The sequence below is a fragment of the Astyanax mexicanus genome, chromosome 10 (genome assembly GCF_023375975.1).
Source record: "Astyanax mexicanus isolate ESR-SI-001 chromosome 10, AstMex3_surface, whole genome shotgun sequence".
Taxonomy (NCBI): Eukaryota; Metazoa; Chordata; class Actinopteri; order Characiformes; family Acestrorhamphidae; genus Astyanax; species Astyanax mexicanus.
This window is the reverse complement of record NC_064417.1, coordinates 43,028,512-43,041,645: the sequence shown is the minus strand read 5'-3', so window position 1 is coordinate 43,041,645 and position 13,134 is coordinate 43,028,512. Positions and strand designations below refer to the sequence as shown.

Here is a 13,134-nt window from a genome sequence, read left to right as displayed (position 1 = left end):
TGTTCACAAAAAGTACCAAAATATGAAGCATTTCCAAACTACTGCTAAATTACTGATGCTCAATGCTAGATGCATCTAAACATCAAAAAATATAGGGACCAGTTTCTGAATCAGTTTCTCTGATTTTGTTATTTATAGGTATAGGTTTGAGTAAAATGTTGTAAACATTGTTGTTTTATTGTTTTATAACTATGGACAACATTTCTTCCAAGTTCCAAATTGTCATATAGAACATTAATTTGCAAAAAAGGTAGAAATGGCTTCAATGACAAACCAAAGATGCAGAGCTTTCAGGCCTCAAATAATGCAAAGAAAAAAGTTCATATTCAAGTTCACAAATCAATATTTGGTGAAATAACCGTGGTTTTTAATCTGAGTTTTCATGCATCTTGGCATGTTCTCCTCCACCAGTCTTACACACTGATTTTGGATAACTTTATATCACTCCTGGTGCACAAATTTAAGCAGTTCAGTTTGGTTTGATGGTTTGTAATCATCCATCTTCCTCTTGATTATATTCCAAAGGTTTTCAAATTTGGTAAAATCAAAGAAATTCATCATTTTAAGTGATCTCTTACTTTTTTTTTCCAGAACTGCACATTAAGCATTTATACTGAAATACTACACTAATATGCCAAAAGTCATGGAAGCTAAAGGATGCTGCACTGAGCTGCAGAAATGTAAATTGAATTTCTGTCAAAGTCACTTATCTAGACACATGGACAATTCTACCCAGATGCTGTCAGTCACAATCATTACCACCTACTGAACTGCCCACTCTGGGTGATGATGCTTTTCAACACAACGACAAATTTCCAGTAAACACATACCACTGTGGATCGATATTACATGAATATTAAATATTAGATGCCAATACCTCACTTATCCAGGAGTGGGCATTCCCAAGCCATTCCATTACTTTCCACACTTTGTGATCAATTAACAAAAAACTGCTTTCACAAGAATATAAGTTCAGGACGACTTTAACAGTAAAATAGGATTTATAGATATATAGTCTCAATGTCACATGTTTAGCTAGTTTTCTCTGATCTAGCACAATTACAGTTCCACTGAGTATCAGAGAGCCCAGTGCAGCTGCTGCTGTTGGATAACTGCTGAGCTACTGAGACAAGTATTGACAATCAAATCTTTTGTCTGAGAGAAAAAAATCGGGTGACTGGTGTTGGAGTGACAGGAAGGTGAAATGAGACTACCATGTTTGGACTTGTAGCTGGCAAGCTAGCAGGCTAAAGTCCACACCACAGACCATATTAAAGCTAAGCTAACTGAGGCTCAAATCACATAAAGCCTCAAACCTAAGAGCACAGTGTTGAGTAAATGTTCTGTTTTCAAGTACATTTGTTTTTTTTTCTATATTACAGTAGAATTTTTCCCCTTTTGTGCCCACCCACTTCCAGACAAGTAACGCGGCCCACCCACACTAAATACTGATTGGCTGTCTCATAGACTCTTTGCAGAGAGCAGGCCAATCAGAACCCTCTCTGTTTGAATGCACTTCATGAATATCGTCGCTGTCCTGTGAAAAACACTTATCTCCATTTTTGTCGATTTTTAGTTTACTACATAATTTGAACAGACAAACTGTCCCTTACACTGTGCCCAAATTTCTTGATGAATGGACCAATAGAAATTCTTAAAATTCTTCAAATTCTTCATTCTTGAAATAAACTCTTTTTACATTGACTTCCATTGAAAATGTACAAGTTTTTTTTCTCTCTTGTTGTTTTGGAGATAAGTGTTTTTCATTAAACAGCGACAATACGCTCACATATCAAGGCTTTCTCTACCTCTCCCTCTCTTTCACGCAAGCGATTAGGGAAAAAGTCTGTGTTGCCTGTGAACGAATGTGGAACATAGGTTTTCTGAAGGTTGCATTTGTTTTGCAGTTATGTCTAAATATCCACCATCATTCTCAAGAACAGTGTCCACCACCTTTGTTGTCTATTAATTATTTTCATTAAAATGACTAAATTCGCTATTTACTTTCTTATGTCAAAGAAATGTACAATACAATTGTTATTTTAAAGGTGTCATGGCTTACCTACAGCTAAAAACGAGGGAAAACAACACACATTTTGACCAATATGAACCTCAACGTTTAATCTCTATCCTCCTGAATCTTTCCTTCTGTTGTTTACCTGCACAGCACACACGGTTCACTGTAGGGTTAGCTCTAATGATGTGGGTTCGCATGACCTCAGGGCAGAAGCAAAGCGAGAGGGAAAGAGAGAGAGAGAGAAGCAGAAGGAGGTAGAGAAAGAGAGAGAAACAGAGAGAAAGAGAGAGAAAGACAGAGAGGTTTTACTAACAGCTCCAGACCCTCAGCCACAGCAGCCGAACCTCACCTTTATAGATAACAGCACTTAAATACAGGAGGTAAGAAACTGAGCACATGATCATCCCAACTCAATGAAATTTAAATGAGTATGTTTTTTTTTTTTTTTTTCAGTGACCGTGGGCGAGGCAACGCTGGCACGACCTTTATGATCTCTGAGAGAACGTACAGCTCTCTTTAATCATTTCTTACACACATGCATAATTCATCATAACAGGCTATTCCACAGGAATGATCAATGGCCTTTCCTCTCAGGACACAGTTGTCTAATGCTGCAGGTAAATATTTTAAAGGGTCTGAAGATGATGTAGTCTCTTGTTTTTTTCCCATGTAGTGAAAAAAAACCCACTACCTTAAAGAGAAAGTACTATTTATTATTATTCTATACAGGAAATGACAGCATGGCTGCACTGCTTAAATGATTCCCAGGGAGTTGCTAGGCAGTCGCTATGCTAAAACTATGTTATTGCTTGATGATTGCTATGGTGTTGCTATGTTGCTATGTGGTCTATATAGTATTTTATGCAGTTGCTATGGTGTTGTTAATTTGATGCTGATGATATTCAAGGTGTTGGCTATTGTGTTTTTTTGATGGTTGCTATGGTGTTGCTACGCAGATGCTATAGTGCTACTAAGCATTTCCTTGGCGTTTGCTATACTTTTTTTGGGGTTTTTATGACATTATAGAAAGTGGCTTTAGTGTTGCTAAATGGTTGAATGATGGATGGATGCTATAGTACTGATATAGTATGTGGTTGATATGGTTTTTCGGGTGGTTGCTATTGTGTTGTTCAGTGAATGCTATGGCATTGCTAAGTGGTTGCTTTGTAGTTCCAATGGTGTAAACTGGTGGTTGGTGTGGTTTTCTTGGTGTTTGATACAGATGGCTAAGATGGATAAGATGTTGCTATTGGTTGCTATGTTGTTATAGGTAGATGATTCCTATGGTGTTGCTAGGTGGCTGCTGCGGTGTTGCTAATTTGTTCCAACATAGTTGTTCTGGTGCTGCTTTGCTGTTTCTGTTTGTTGCTAGGTGATTAAAATGGTGCTGCTTAGTGGTTCTTAGGTTGTCGATAGGTGGTTGAAATGCAGTTGTTCTGGTATTCCTAATGGTTCCCATAATATTTCAGGTGAATGTTGGGATGTTGCAAAAGTGGTTGCTGTGGTATTGCACATATTTATTTGGGTGTTACTACTTTAGTTGTACCATTAGGACATAAAGGTGCACAAAGACAAAATCCAAATCAATTGCTATGCCGAAATCAAACACCCAGCAACAAAACTATAATAATACATAATACAATATACAGTAATTGCTGTGAAGTAAACTGTATTAATGTAGGATTACAAAATCAGGTTTCACCGCCAAAATACTGAGAGTGAACCCGTTTCAGGAGAGAGAAGTCTGGGAAAAAAACGACACCTGTCAAATACCTCGAAATAAAGAAAGAGAGAAAGTGAAGAGAGGAGAGTGAGGAAGGGCCGGCAGAAAAGATGGGCTCAGGGGAGCAGTGTGGGGGCAAAGAAATGAGACAATTTGTCTCTGAGAATGAAAAATATATCAAAGTAAGGGCTGGACGTGCTGTGCGAGCCTGAGAGGGTCTCTCCTGCGGGAGAGGGTCAGTCCACAAACGAGGGGACGGGGGGGAGGAACCCAGAGAATGGCACACAAAGGAATATGCATGGCTTATCTGCCTATTCCCTGAATGAGAGGCGGAGAGAGGAGTCCACAGTCGTCTCTCCTGAGCTAATCCAATCCAGGGATATAGCGGCTGTCGGTTAGAGAATAATTTGCCAGTGCTCAGTGTGCAGAACAGGGGAATGGGATGAGAGTGAGGCGAACGAGAGTAGGTCACACAGTGAGAAAGAAAGAAAGCGAACGAGAGAGAGAGACCTGCAGCAGAGGAAAAACAGAATTAGGCAATAGTAGTGTGAAAATCATGTTAATATTAGTTTTTTATTAGTGTAAATGAATGCGGACAAGATACAGAATTATAAATCCTAGCGCTGCGTGGCTTAAAAATAGGTAATTTTTTAGACTGTATAAATTTAAGAAAACACAGTAAAAAAAAAAAAAAAAAAAAAAAAAAGGACACAGGGGAAGGTCACCTGCATATTTCAGCCTTTAATACAATATCAATACTGCAAAGGTCAATATTGAACAGCCAATAACAATCAGCAAATGACATACTTTACACCCCTCTTGGGACCCCCTCTTCCTTGCTTTTTGTCATTAGCTTAATTAGGAAAAAGGTGACCTCAGGCGATAATAAAACAAATTCACCATTACCCCACCCAAGGAAATGTGTAAAATAAAATAAAAAAAAAAAATAATAATGACAATGCATTTAACTGACTGAAATTTTTTCAATATTTGAGAAGTGTTGCCTCTTATGGCAGTGCTTCCAACTGGCATTTCCAGCAGTATAATGCTCACCCACACACAGCAAGGGTTTCCCAAGAATGGCTACGCCAGATTACAACTGTCATGTCTTAGCCCTGTCTCATGTCTCTGTGTGTTTTCCTCACGTGACCTGTACTCCTCTGTGTCTCTTGTCAGTAGATTTCCACCATGTGTTTCTCATTTGTAGCTCCGCCCCTTCCCCAGGTGTTTCTAATTATAGTGTGTTTTATGTTACTATAAATAGCCCTCCTCTGCCACCTTGTCCTCCGTCGGTCTTTGCACTAACCCCTGTTGTTTGTCTCTCCGTGTCTCTTTGTGATTTCAGCCTTAGCCCTAGCCCTAGTTCCTTGTTTACATCTTGTTGTTTCTTTTTCCTTTTAGTTCCCTGCTTAGTTTATTTATTCTTGTCTAGTTTAGTTTTTCCCTGTCTAGTTTAGCCTCTTGTTAGTTTTCCTTGTATATATCCCTGCCTTGTTTAGTATTGTATTTATTCAGTCCCTCGTTTGTTTCTTTGTTTATTTACTCCCAGTTTATTTTGCTATTTATTATCTCTTGTTGGTTTAGTTTATGTTCTCTGGTTTCTCTCGTTTATTTTGGTTTTTGGTTATTTGTTTATCTAGTTTAATTTATTTAGTTCACTCCCTTGATCCTTGTATATATCTCCCTTTTTTATGTTTAAGTGTTTACTTGTTTCTCGTTTCCTGGTTTATTTATATTTATTTATTAAATTATTCATTTCTCACCCTACCTGCACTTGTGTCCGCCTCCTCGTCTCCCTGCCTGGGTCTACGTGACAACAACACTTACTCACTTACTTACGGCTTGGGTTGCCAGATGTATTGCCAGGTTTCCATATGGAACCAGTATGCCTCCTTGCCCAACTGTATCTCATTTTGTATGCAGGTTAGAGGAGCCCAACAGGGTACTAGAGCCTTCTATCATTTGTACAATTTTCCTCAAAAATGTCTTCTTTCACTTTAATATGGTAATTACTTATATATCTTAAATGTATTATTCTCATACTTATACTATCGTTACATTTACATTTACATATAAAGTTCCCATACTTGGTGTGTTCATTTTTGTAAAACAGTATATAGTAATATGTTGCAATAAGTAGACAAAAATAAATAAATAAAATGTTTAGAGAGTGTTCTATCGTGTAAATATTTACAACATATAATTCGACAAAGGGAAGCAAAATGTTTACACAAAGACTGTACAAAATATAATTTTATGTTTTTTTTTTTTAACCACATCAAAGTAAAGGATGGATGTTTTTGGCTAGGTTATGATTCTGCACTGTTTGATTCGACGGCAGCAGTGTTTGAGTTTAATCTCTCAGAGACAGAAGGATGAGGCTGAGGAGCTTCAGCAGAGAGAGACCAGCAAGGGATCATGCACACACCACACGTACACACACACACACACACACACACACACAAATACACAAAGACTGCTCAGGACTCCCAGGAGAAAAGCTCACAGCCATACTATTCAGTCATCCTCAAACAACAAGCCACACTGCTGAACTGCTGCAGAATATTAACCGGATATATGTCGCTCGTCCCATGACTATTGACACATTTTTGTCACTTCTCTTAGCATTTTCTGAAGGTCATTCCTTTTTATGGGTGTTTCAACTAACTTTAAGAACAACAAAATAAATCAATGCATTTGGATAACTGTAGATTATTATTTATTTCTTCCAAAATGAGTGGAAATTAAAAAAATCTATGCTTTTGTTATAGTAATGATCTCTATTGTCCAGCACAGTCGTTCTTCTAGATTTCCTTATCCAACATCACTAGTGCAGTGTTAGAACACAGACTACAGGCCCTATCCTGCATCACTACTGCAGTGTTAGTACATCAGCTACAGGCCATGACCAACATCACTACTGTGACATTAGTGCAACAGCAACAGCTCATGTCCAGGTTCACTACTGTTGTGTTATTACACTGGCTACAGGCTCTGTCCAACATCACTACTGCGACATTCGTTAACCAGCAAAAGGCTTTGTCTCACATCACTACTGAAGTGTTAGCACACCATCTATAGGCTCCGTCCAACATCACTACTGCAACATTAGTAAACCAGCAGCAGACTATATCTCACATCACTACTGCAGTACTAGCACATCAGGTACAGGCCCCGTCCAACATCACTACTGCAGTGTTTGCACACCGACTACACGCCCTGTCCAACATCACTACTGCAGAGTTAGCACATCAGCTACAGGCTCCGTCCAACATCACTACTGCAGTGTTAACACACCAGCTACAGGCCCTGTCCAACAACACTACTGCAACATTAGTAAATCAGCAGCTGACTGTGTCTCACATCATTACTACAGTGTTAGCACATCAGCTACAGGCCCTGACCAACATCACTACTGTGACATAAGAGCACCAGCAACAGCTCATGGCCAGGTTCAATACTGTTGTGTTACTACACTGGCTACAGGCCCTGTCCAACATCACTACTGAAGTGTTAGCACATCATACAGGCCCTGTCCACCATCATTACTGCAGTGTTTGCACACTGACTACAGGCCCTGTCCACCATCACTATTCCGACATTAGTAAACCAGCAGCGGACTGTATCTTACATCACTATTACAGTGTTAGCACATCAGCTACAGGCCCTGGCCAACATCACTACTGTGACATTAGTGCAACAGCAACAGCTCATGGCCAGGTTTGCTACTGTTGTGTTACTACACTGGCTACAGGCCCTGTCCAACAGCACTACTACAGTGTTAGCACATCATACAGGCCCTGTTAGAACTGTTTGGCTCTGCAGGTAAAACAAGGCCATAGTGTATTTATGGTTACGTAAATATAGCAATGAGGTTTTGAGCTTTTTATTTGACAGTGACACTACAAATCCTAATTGCTGTATGTATGAATAACTTTGTCTCCACCATGCCCCCCATACTGTGCCCGCGTCTACACTCAGACTCCTCTGATTAAAACCTGCATATAAAAGCTTCCTTTGCTTCGCTCGCAATTTGAATTGATAATGGAGACAGCTGTGCTGATGGATTCATGAGTCATAGTGCTGCTGCTTCCTCCTGCTTATCAGATGGAGGGAATCTAATTCAGAGTGGCACAAGCACAGTCAGGTGGCACCACTTTTCATTTCAGCCCCCAACACGGCAGGAGGAGCTGATCCTGCCAGGGCCACCACAGGCCACTGTCAATTTACCACTGACCCGTGCACAAATTATACTCGTCTCTTCCCCTGAGACCAAAACAAAGGCGGGAGGAGGGCACCAACTGTCCAGCTAACAATGTAAAATATACTGGCGCTGTTGAAGCAGTGGAACAGATGACTTGGGAATGGCCACACCTATATAAATTGTGAGGTGTTATCTCGTAAGTGAGGCTAAACACTGGCTAGCATTCCAGTTATAGGCATTTAACATTCCTCTATCCACAGTGTTACATATGTTCTGGAATACATCCTAGGAGGCTTATAATACCACCTTTGGTAAATGCACAACGGTGGCTATAACAGGAATTAAACCAACATTCAATTCAGTAGCCCTTGAGGCGGGAAAGGCGGTAACAGCTAAAGATCATCAAATGCTGCAACTTATGTCTGTCAAGAATAAAAAGCTCTCATCATTTATTTTCATCATTTATTGTCTATGTAAATATATTTGTTGACCATGTGCATCCCTTCATGACCCCAGTTCACCCACCTTCTTATGCATGATAATGCTCACCCAACATTTCTTCTAAAATCGAGAGAATTAAAGGTGCTGTATACAATTCTAAGAAAATATCTGTTAAATGAAATGAACTTACAATAGGTCATTTGGGCAGATGTCCAAGTGGGAATGAAGGACATGGATTTGTAAATGGATTTGCATGCCTAAAGCAGACTTCAAACCTGTCTGACATGGTCAGATGTTTTAAAGTTGCCTAGAAAGTTACAAACGACATTCTTGAAAGCTGTCCATGCAACATGTTTTTACCCTGCATAATCACATCTCTGAAGTGTGGACCAATAAAAACACCTTATTTTATCTTGCCATCACTTGTGCTTGGAAACATCTGCCAGAAATGCAAAGGCCTCACTTCGCTTGTTCACTGCCTTAACAAAGTTTTCCATTAGCGCAAAAAAAGTTTGTTGTGAAAAGGTGAAAGCAATATGTTCTTTGGATCCACCAATGGGTCACATGCAACATTCTTGTGCCCTGAAATCAGTTTTTATCTCTTGCTTGACTCTCACACTTGCAAAGAAAACAACAATACTTGGTTCAACCAAGCTGAAGACCCAGTAGAATTGTAACTACCCTAAGATCACAAACATCCCAACATGTTAGCACACAAACTATATGCCTCATCTCACATCACTACTGTGGTGTTAGGACACCAACAACAGCTGCTGTCCAACATCACTACTGTGGTGTTGGCACACCATCTACAGGCTCTGTCCAACGTCACTACTGCGACATTAGTACACCAGCTACGGGCCTCGTCTCACATCCCTACTGTGGTGATTGCACACTGGCTATAGGTCCAATCCAGCAAGTTCCAATGTATGTCGACTACTGAATGTAGTTCTACAGAAACAGCATGTTCTCAAACGTTTCTTTAATATGAACGGAATCTAAAACAAAATTTTCCATTTCTCAAAAATGGCTAAACTCTATGTGTATGTGATTTTTAGGTAATTTCTGTGATCAGCACCAAAAAGGCCATTTGGAACACCAAAAACCTTTGCAAATAAACAAAACCCTTGTGCATCAGTATAATTGGTGGAACTGCGACTGGTGATTGTGCTTTCATACAGGGATGCATTATGGGAAGTGTAGTATGTATGTACTAAGGAACATAATAAGGACATTATGGTAACATTGCTTTAATGATTTTAAATGACTTGTTTTGACCTCTTTATACTTAAATTTACACTTACACTTTAACACCACATTCCTAATCCAGCGTACGTAATATATAAAAACAGGGGGTACTCACCATATCTGTGTCTGAAACAGGTCCAAAACTGGTGACATAGATGTCAGTCTTGACTGTGGTGACTCGATCTAAGTAAAAGGGGATGGAGGGGAGGGGAGAGGCAGAAAGAAAATACAGACAAAAGAGAAAATCCTTTTAAACTTTTATAGAACACATTTTTCGCAGTCAGAAATCTCCTGCTTTGCTGCCTCGAACAAGAAACGCTCTGAAAGCGCTGTTGTTCCCCAACAGGAACAGATTTCACGTTCCACCCCCAGCTCATATTCCTGTGTGAGATGAATGGACGTGTTGGAGCGTTGTAAGAAGACCTCAGTGCTTTCTGTTCTGCTCTGCCTTGTGCTTCTGTCATTGAACGGCACTCTTGCAGACTCTCTACTATTTTTGCGTCTGTCACTAAATAGCTAGCTCTCTTTCCTTTATCTTTCTGTCTGGCTGTGTGTGTCCTTCCTTCTATCCCTCGCTCTTTTTCTTCTGCTCACACACAGCTGACTCAGAAGCCTCTTCCTCGCTTTCTATTCTCCCCGTTCTCCGTGCTCCGGAACACTCAAGGATCTTGAAGCATTGCCCATTGTGCCAAATAAAATGCTATCAGGTGAACTGGGGCACCTCATTACTGATACATCCACAGTGTCAGTAATGGAGATCAAAATTATTAATCTTTACACAAGAAGAAGTAGTTATAAGGATAAGGTTATAAGGTTCATTGTGTAGGATGTATTCTGCAAACACTATTAACGTTATTTCCCGTTCCAAACTGTTCATATGTACTACTGCATAATTGAAAAGTCACTTTATTTCAGTAATTCAGCTTCCTCTTGTGTCCACAGTTAATCCTTTTGGATGTGGTTGGTACTTCTTGGTGGTATGCTGACATTACCCTGGATACCGTGGCTCTTGATACCTCACAAAGACTTGCTGTCTTGGTCACCGATGCTCCATAATGTTGTGTGCATTGCAATATTTTGAGCAAAACTGTGCTCTTACCCTGCTAATTGAATCTTCACACTCTGCTCTTACTGGTGCAATGTGCAATTAATGAAGATTGGCCACCAGGCTGCTCCAATTTAGCCATGAAACCTCCCACACTAAAATGACAGGTGTTTCAGTTTCATTGTCCAACTCCTGTTTGTTTATATGTATTACACACAGAGTGGTCTACTTATTTTAAGCATTAATTTCTTTTATTGTTGATGATTATGCTTTATAGCCAAGGAAAACCCAAAAATCAAAATCTCACAAAGTGAGATAAGATTATATGAGATTGTATGCCAAGTCCTGCTGAAAAATGAAATCCCCATAACACAGTGAGCCAACACCAGCAGATGACATGGATCTCCAAATCATCACTGATTGTGGAAACTTCACACTAGACCTCAAGCAGCTTGGACTGTGTGTCTCTCCACTCTTCCTCCAGACTCTGGTCACTTGATTTCCAAATGAAATGTAAAATTTACTGATGATCAGTGATGGTTTGGAGAGACATGTCATCTGCTGGTGTTGGTCCACTGTTATATCGAAGTGGTTTCCAAAAAGAATTACAGCACTTCATGCTTCCCTCTGCTGACAAATTTTATGGAGATTTCATTTTTCAGCAGGACTTGGCACACTGCCCACACTGCCAAAAATACCAATTGAACTTATTTAATATGTGCAGTTATGTACATATGAAAATGCAGTATTTTCTTCCATTTACTTTCACTTTAAATTAATTACAGATAGTATAAACCTATTATATTTCATATCTTTCTTTGAACAACATTTTTTACTTCAGTAATTTCCTCATGCATTTGATGACAAGACACGAGATCCTCTTCCCTTCTTTGCTTCTCAAATGTTTTCTTGAATACTTTCATTGTATTAAATTATTGTAATACATGCACCTGTTGGCATATATGTTTGAAATAAGAAAAACACAATTTATTTAAGATTTTTACACCTCATTGTGATTATTAGATATTTTCCATACTTGGTCTGGTTTGCTTTAATTATGTGGAATTTATCAGTAGTGTGTCAACTCAAATTGCTCTATAAAACAGGCTAAATACAGAGCAACCAATCAAAACAGAGGCTTTTTAATTCTGAGGGATCAAAGGTGGTTAGATAGTGGTCATGAAACATTGAATAAAAAAGGTGATACTGAAATTCACATATATGACCATGCACATAAAATACAAGCAATAGATACAGTAGAATAGTGAAAGTTCTATCATAATTTGACAGCAATTTAGCAATTAGCTTAGCAATGTTTCAATGTTAAAATCTGACATCATTAAGATGAAATATTTCTACTGCATTTACATCATTCGTAAAAAGGAATACACAAGACAGTGCTTTATAAAACGCCTTTCACATACCCATAAAAATAATGGCTGTAGTGGTGAAATAAATACATTGCACTGGGTATGCTTGATGGGAATAAATATAAGCTTAAATACAAAGCAAGTGCCCTGCAGGGATTGGCACTAATTTACTGTTTAAATTTGTAGAGTGCATCCAGAGCCCCAGGATGCTGGTCTGGTTTATTAATAGATGTGTAATGTAGGTTGGTTTATTCATCTTGGGGGGAGCAATAGAGGCAGCCTTCAAAGGCCTTGATGCCTCAATGCTTCCCCCTTTTCTTTTGCTCAAGATGCTTTTCTTGAATTGGTGTGCTTTTAAAAAACAGGCGGTGAAACGCAGCGGGAGAGATTCCAAGGTCAAATTCTGTGTACACACAGAGCTCATACATATATACAAAGGATGAAATGAGAAAATGATGGGTCTAGACCTTATTATATAGAATCAACATCTAAATAAACAGATACTGTGTACCATTTAACAGGAGACAGGAGAAATGTGCTGAACAAACACACTATAACTGCTGTACACAAATGATGTAATTATTTGTGTTCCTATTTGTGCTGCATCCTGCACTGAAAAAAAAGTTTTGCAACTTTCTGCATTTGCTTTTTTTAAGTTAATTTAATTTTAGATAAATTTAAGTAACTTCAACTCGGTTTCAAGACTTATTTCTGCGTACAATACTACCTAATTACAATGACTTAATTTATACAATATTATTATATATAATTTTAGTTAAAACACACATTTAAATATTTACATATTCTTAAAGATTTATTTTGTAACTCTCACTGTCTCAACACATGTATACTAAAAAGAATGTATTACATGCTGTTCATATGTTGAGACAGTGTAATATGTGTGTTTTAACTAAAAATATTTACATTTCAGGAATTATAATATATTATGTATCATAAATTATTTCAGTAATATTGTATAAATTAAGTAACTGTAATTAGGTAATATTGTATGCAGAAATTAAGTAAAGGTTACTAAAAGAAAGGATTGACTGAAGTTCAGTTCACTTATTTACTCCATGTAACATT

The 13,134-nt window shown here is 38.6% G+C and overlaps 1 protein-coding gene across 2 annotated transcripts in view; it reads right to left on the bottom strand.

Annotated features, from left to right (window-relative positions):
* LOC103033058 (gamma-aminobutyric acid receptor subunit alpha-2) overlaps positions 1-13,134 on the bottom strand; it is an 84,822-nt gene that overhangs the window by 49,862 nt on the left and 21,826 nt on the right. For both annotated transcript variants that reach the window (XM_022683545.2, XM_022683544.2), the window contains exon 4: positions 9,749-9,816. In XM_022683545.2, the coding sequence (XP_022539266.1) occupies positions 9,749-9,816 (68 nt within the window). The remainder of the gene's footprint in view (positions 1-9,748; positions 9,817-13,134) is intronic.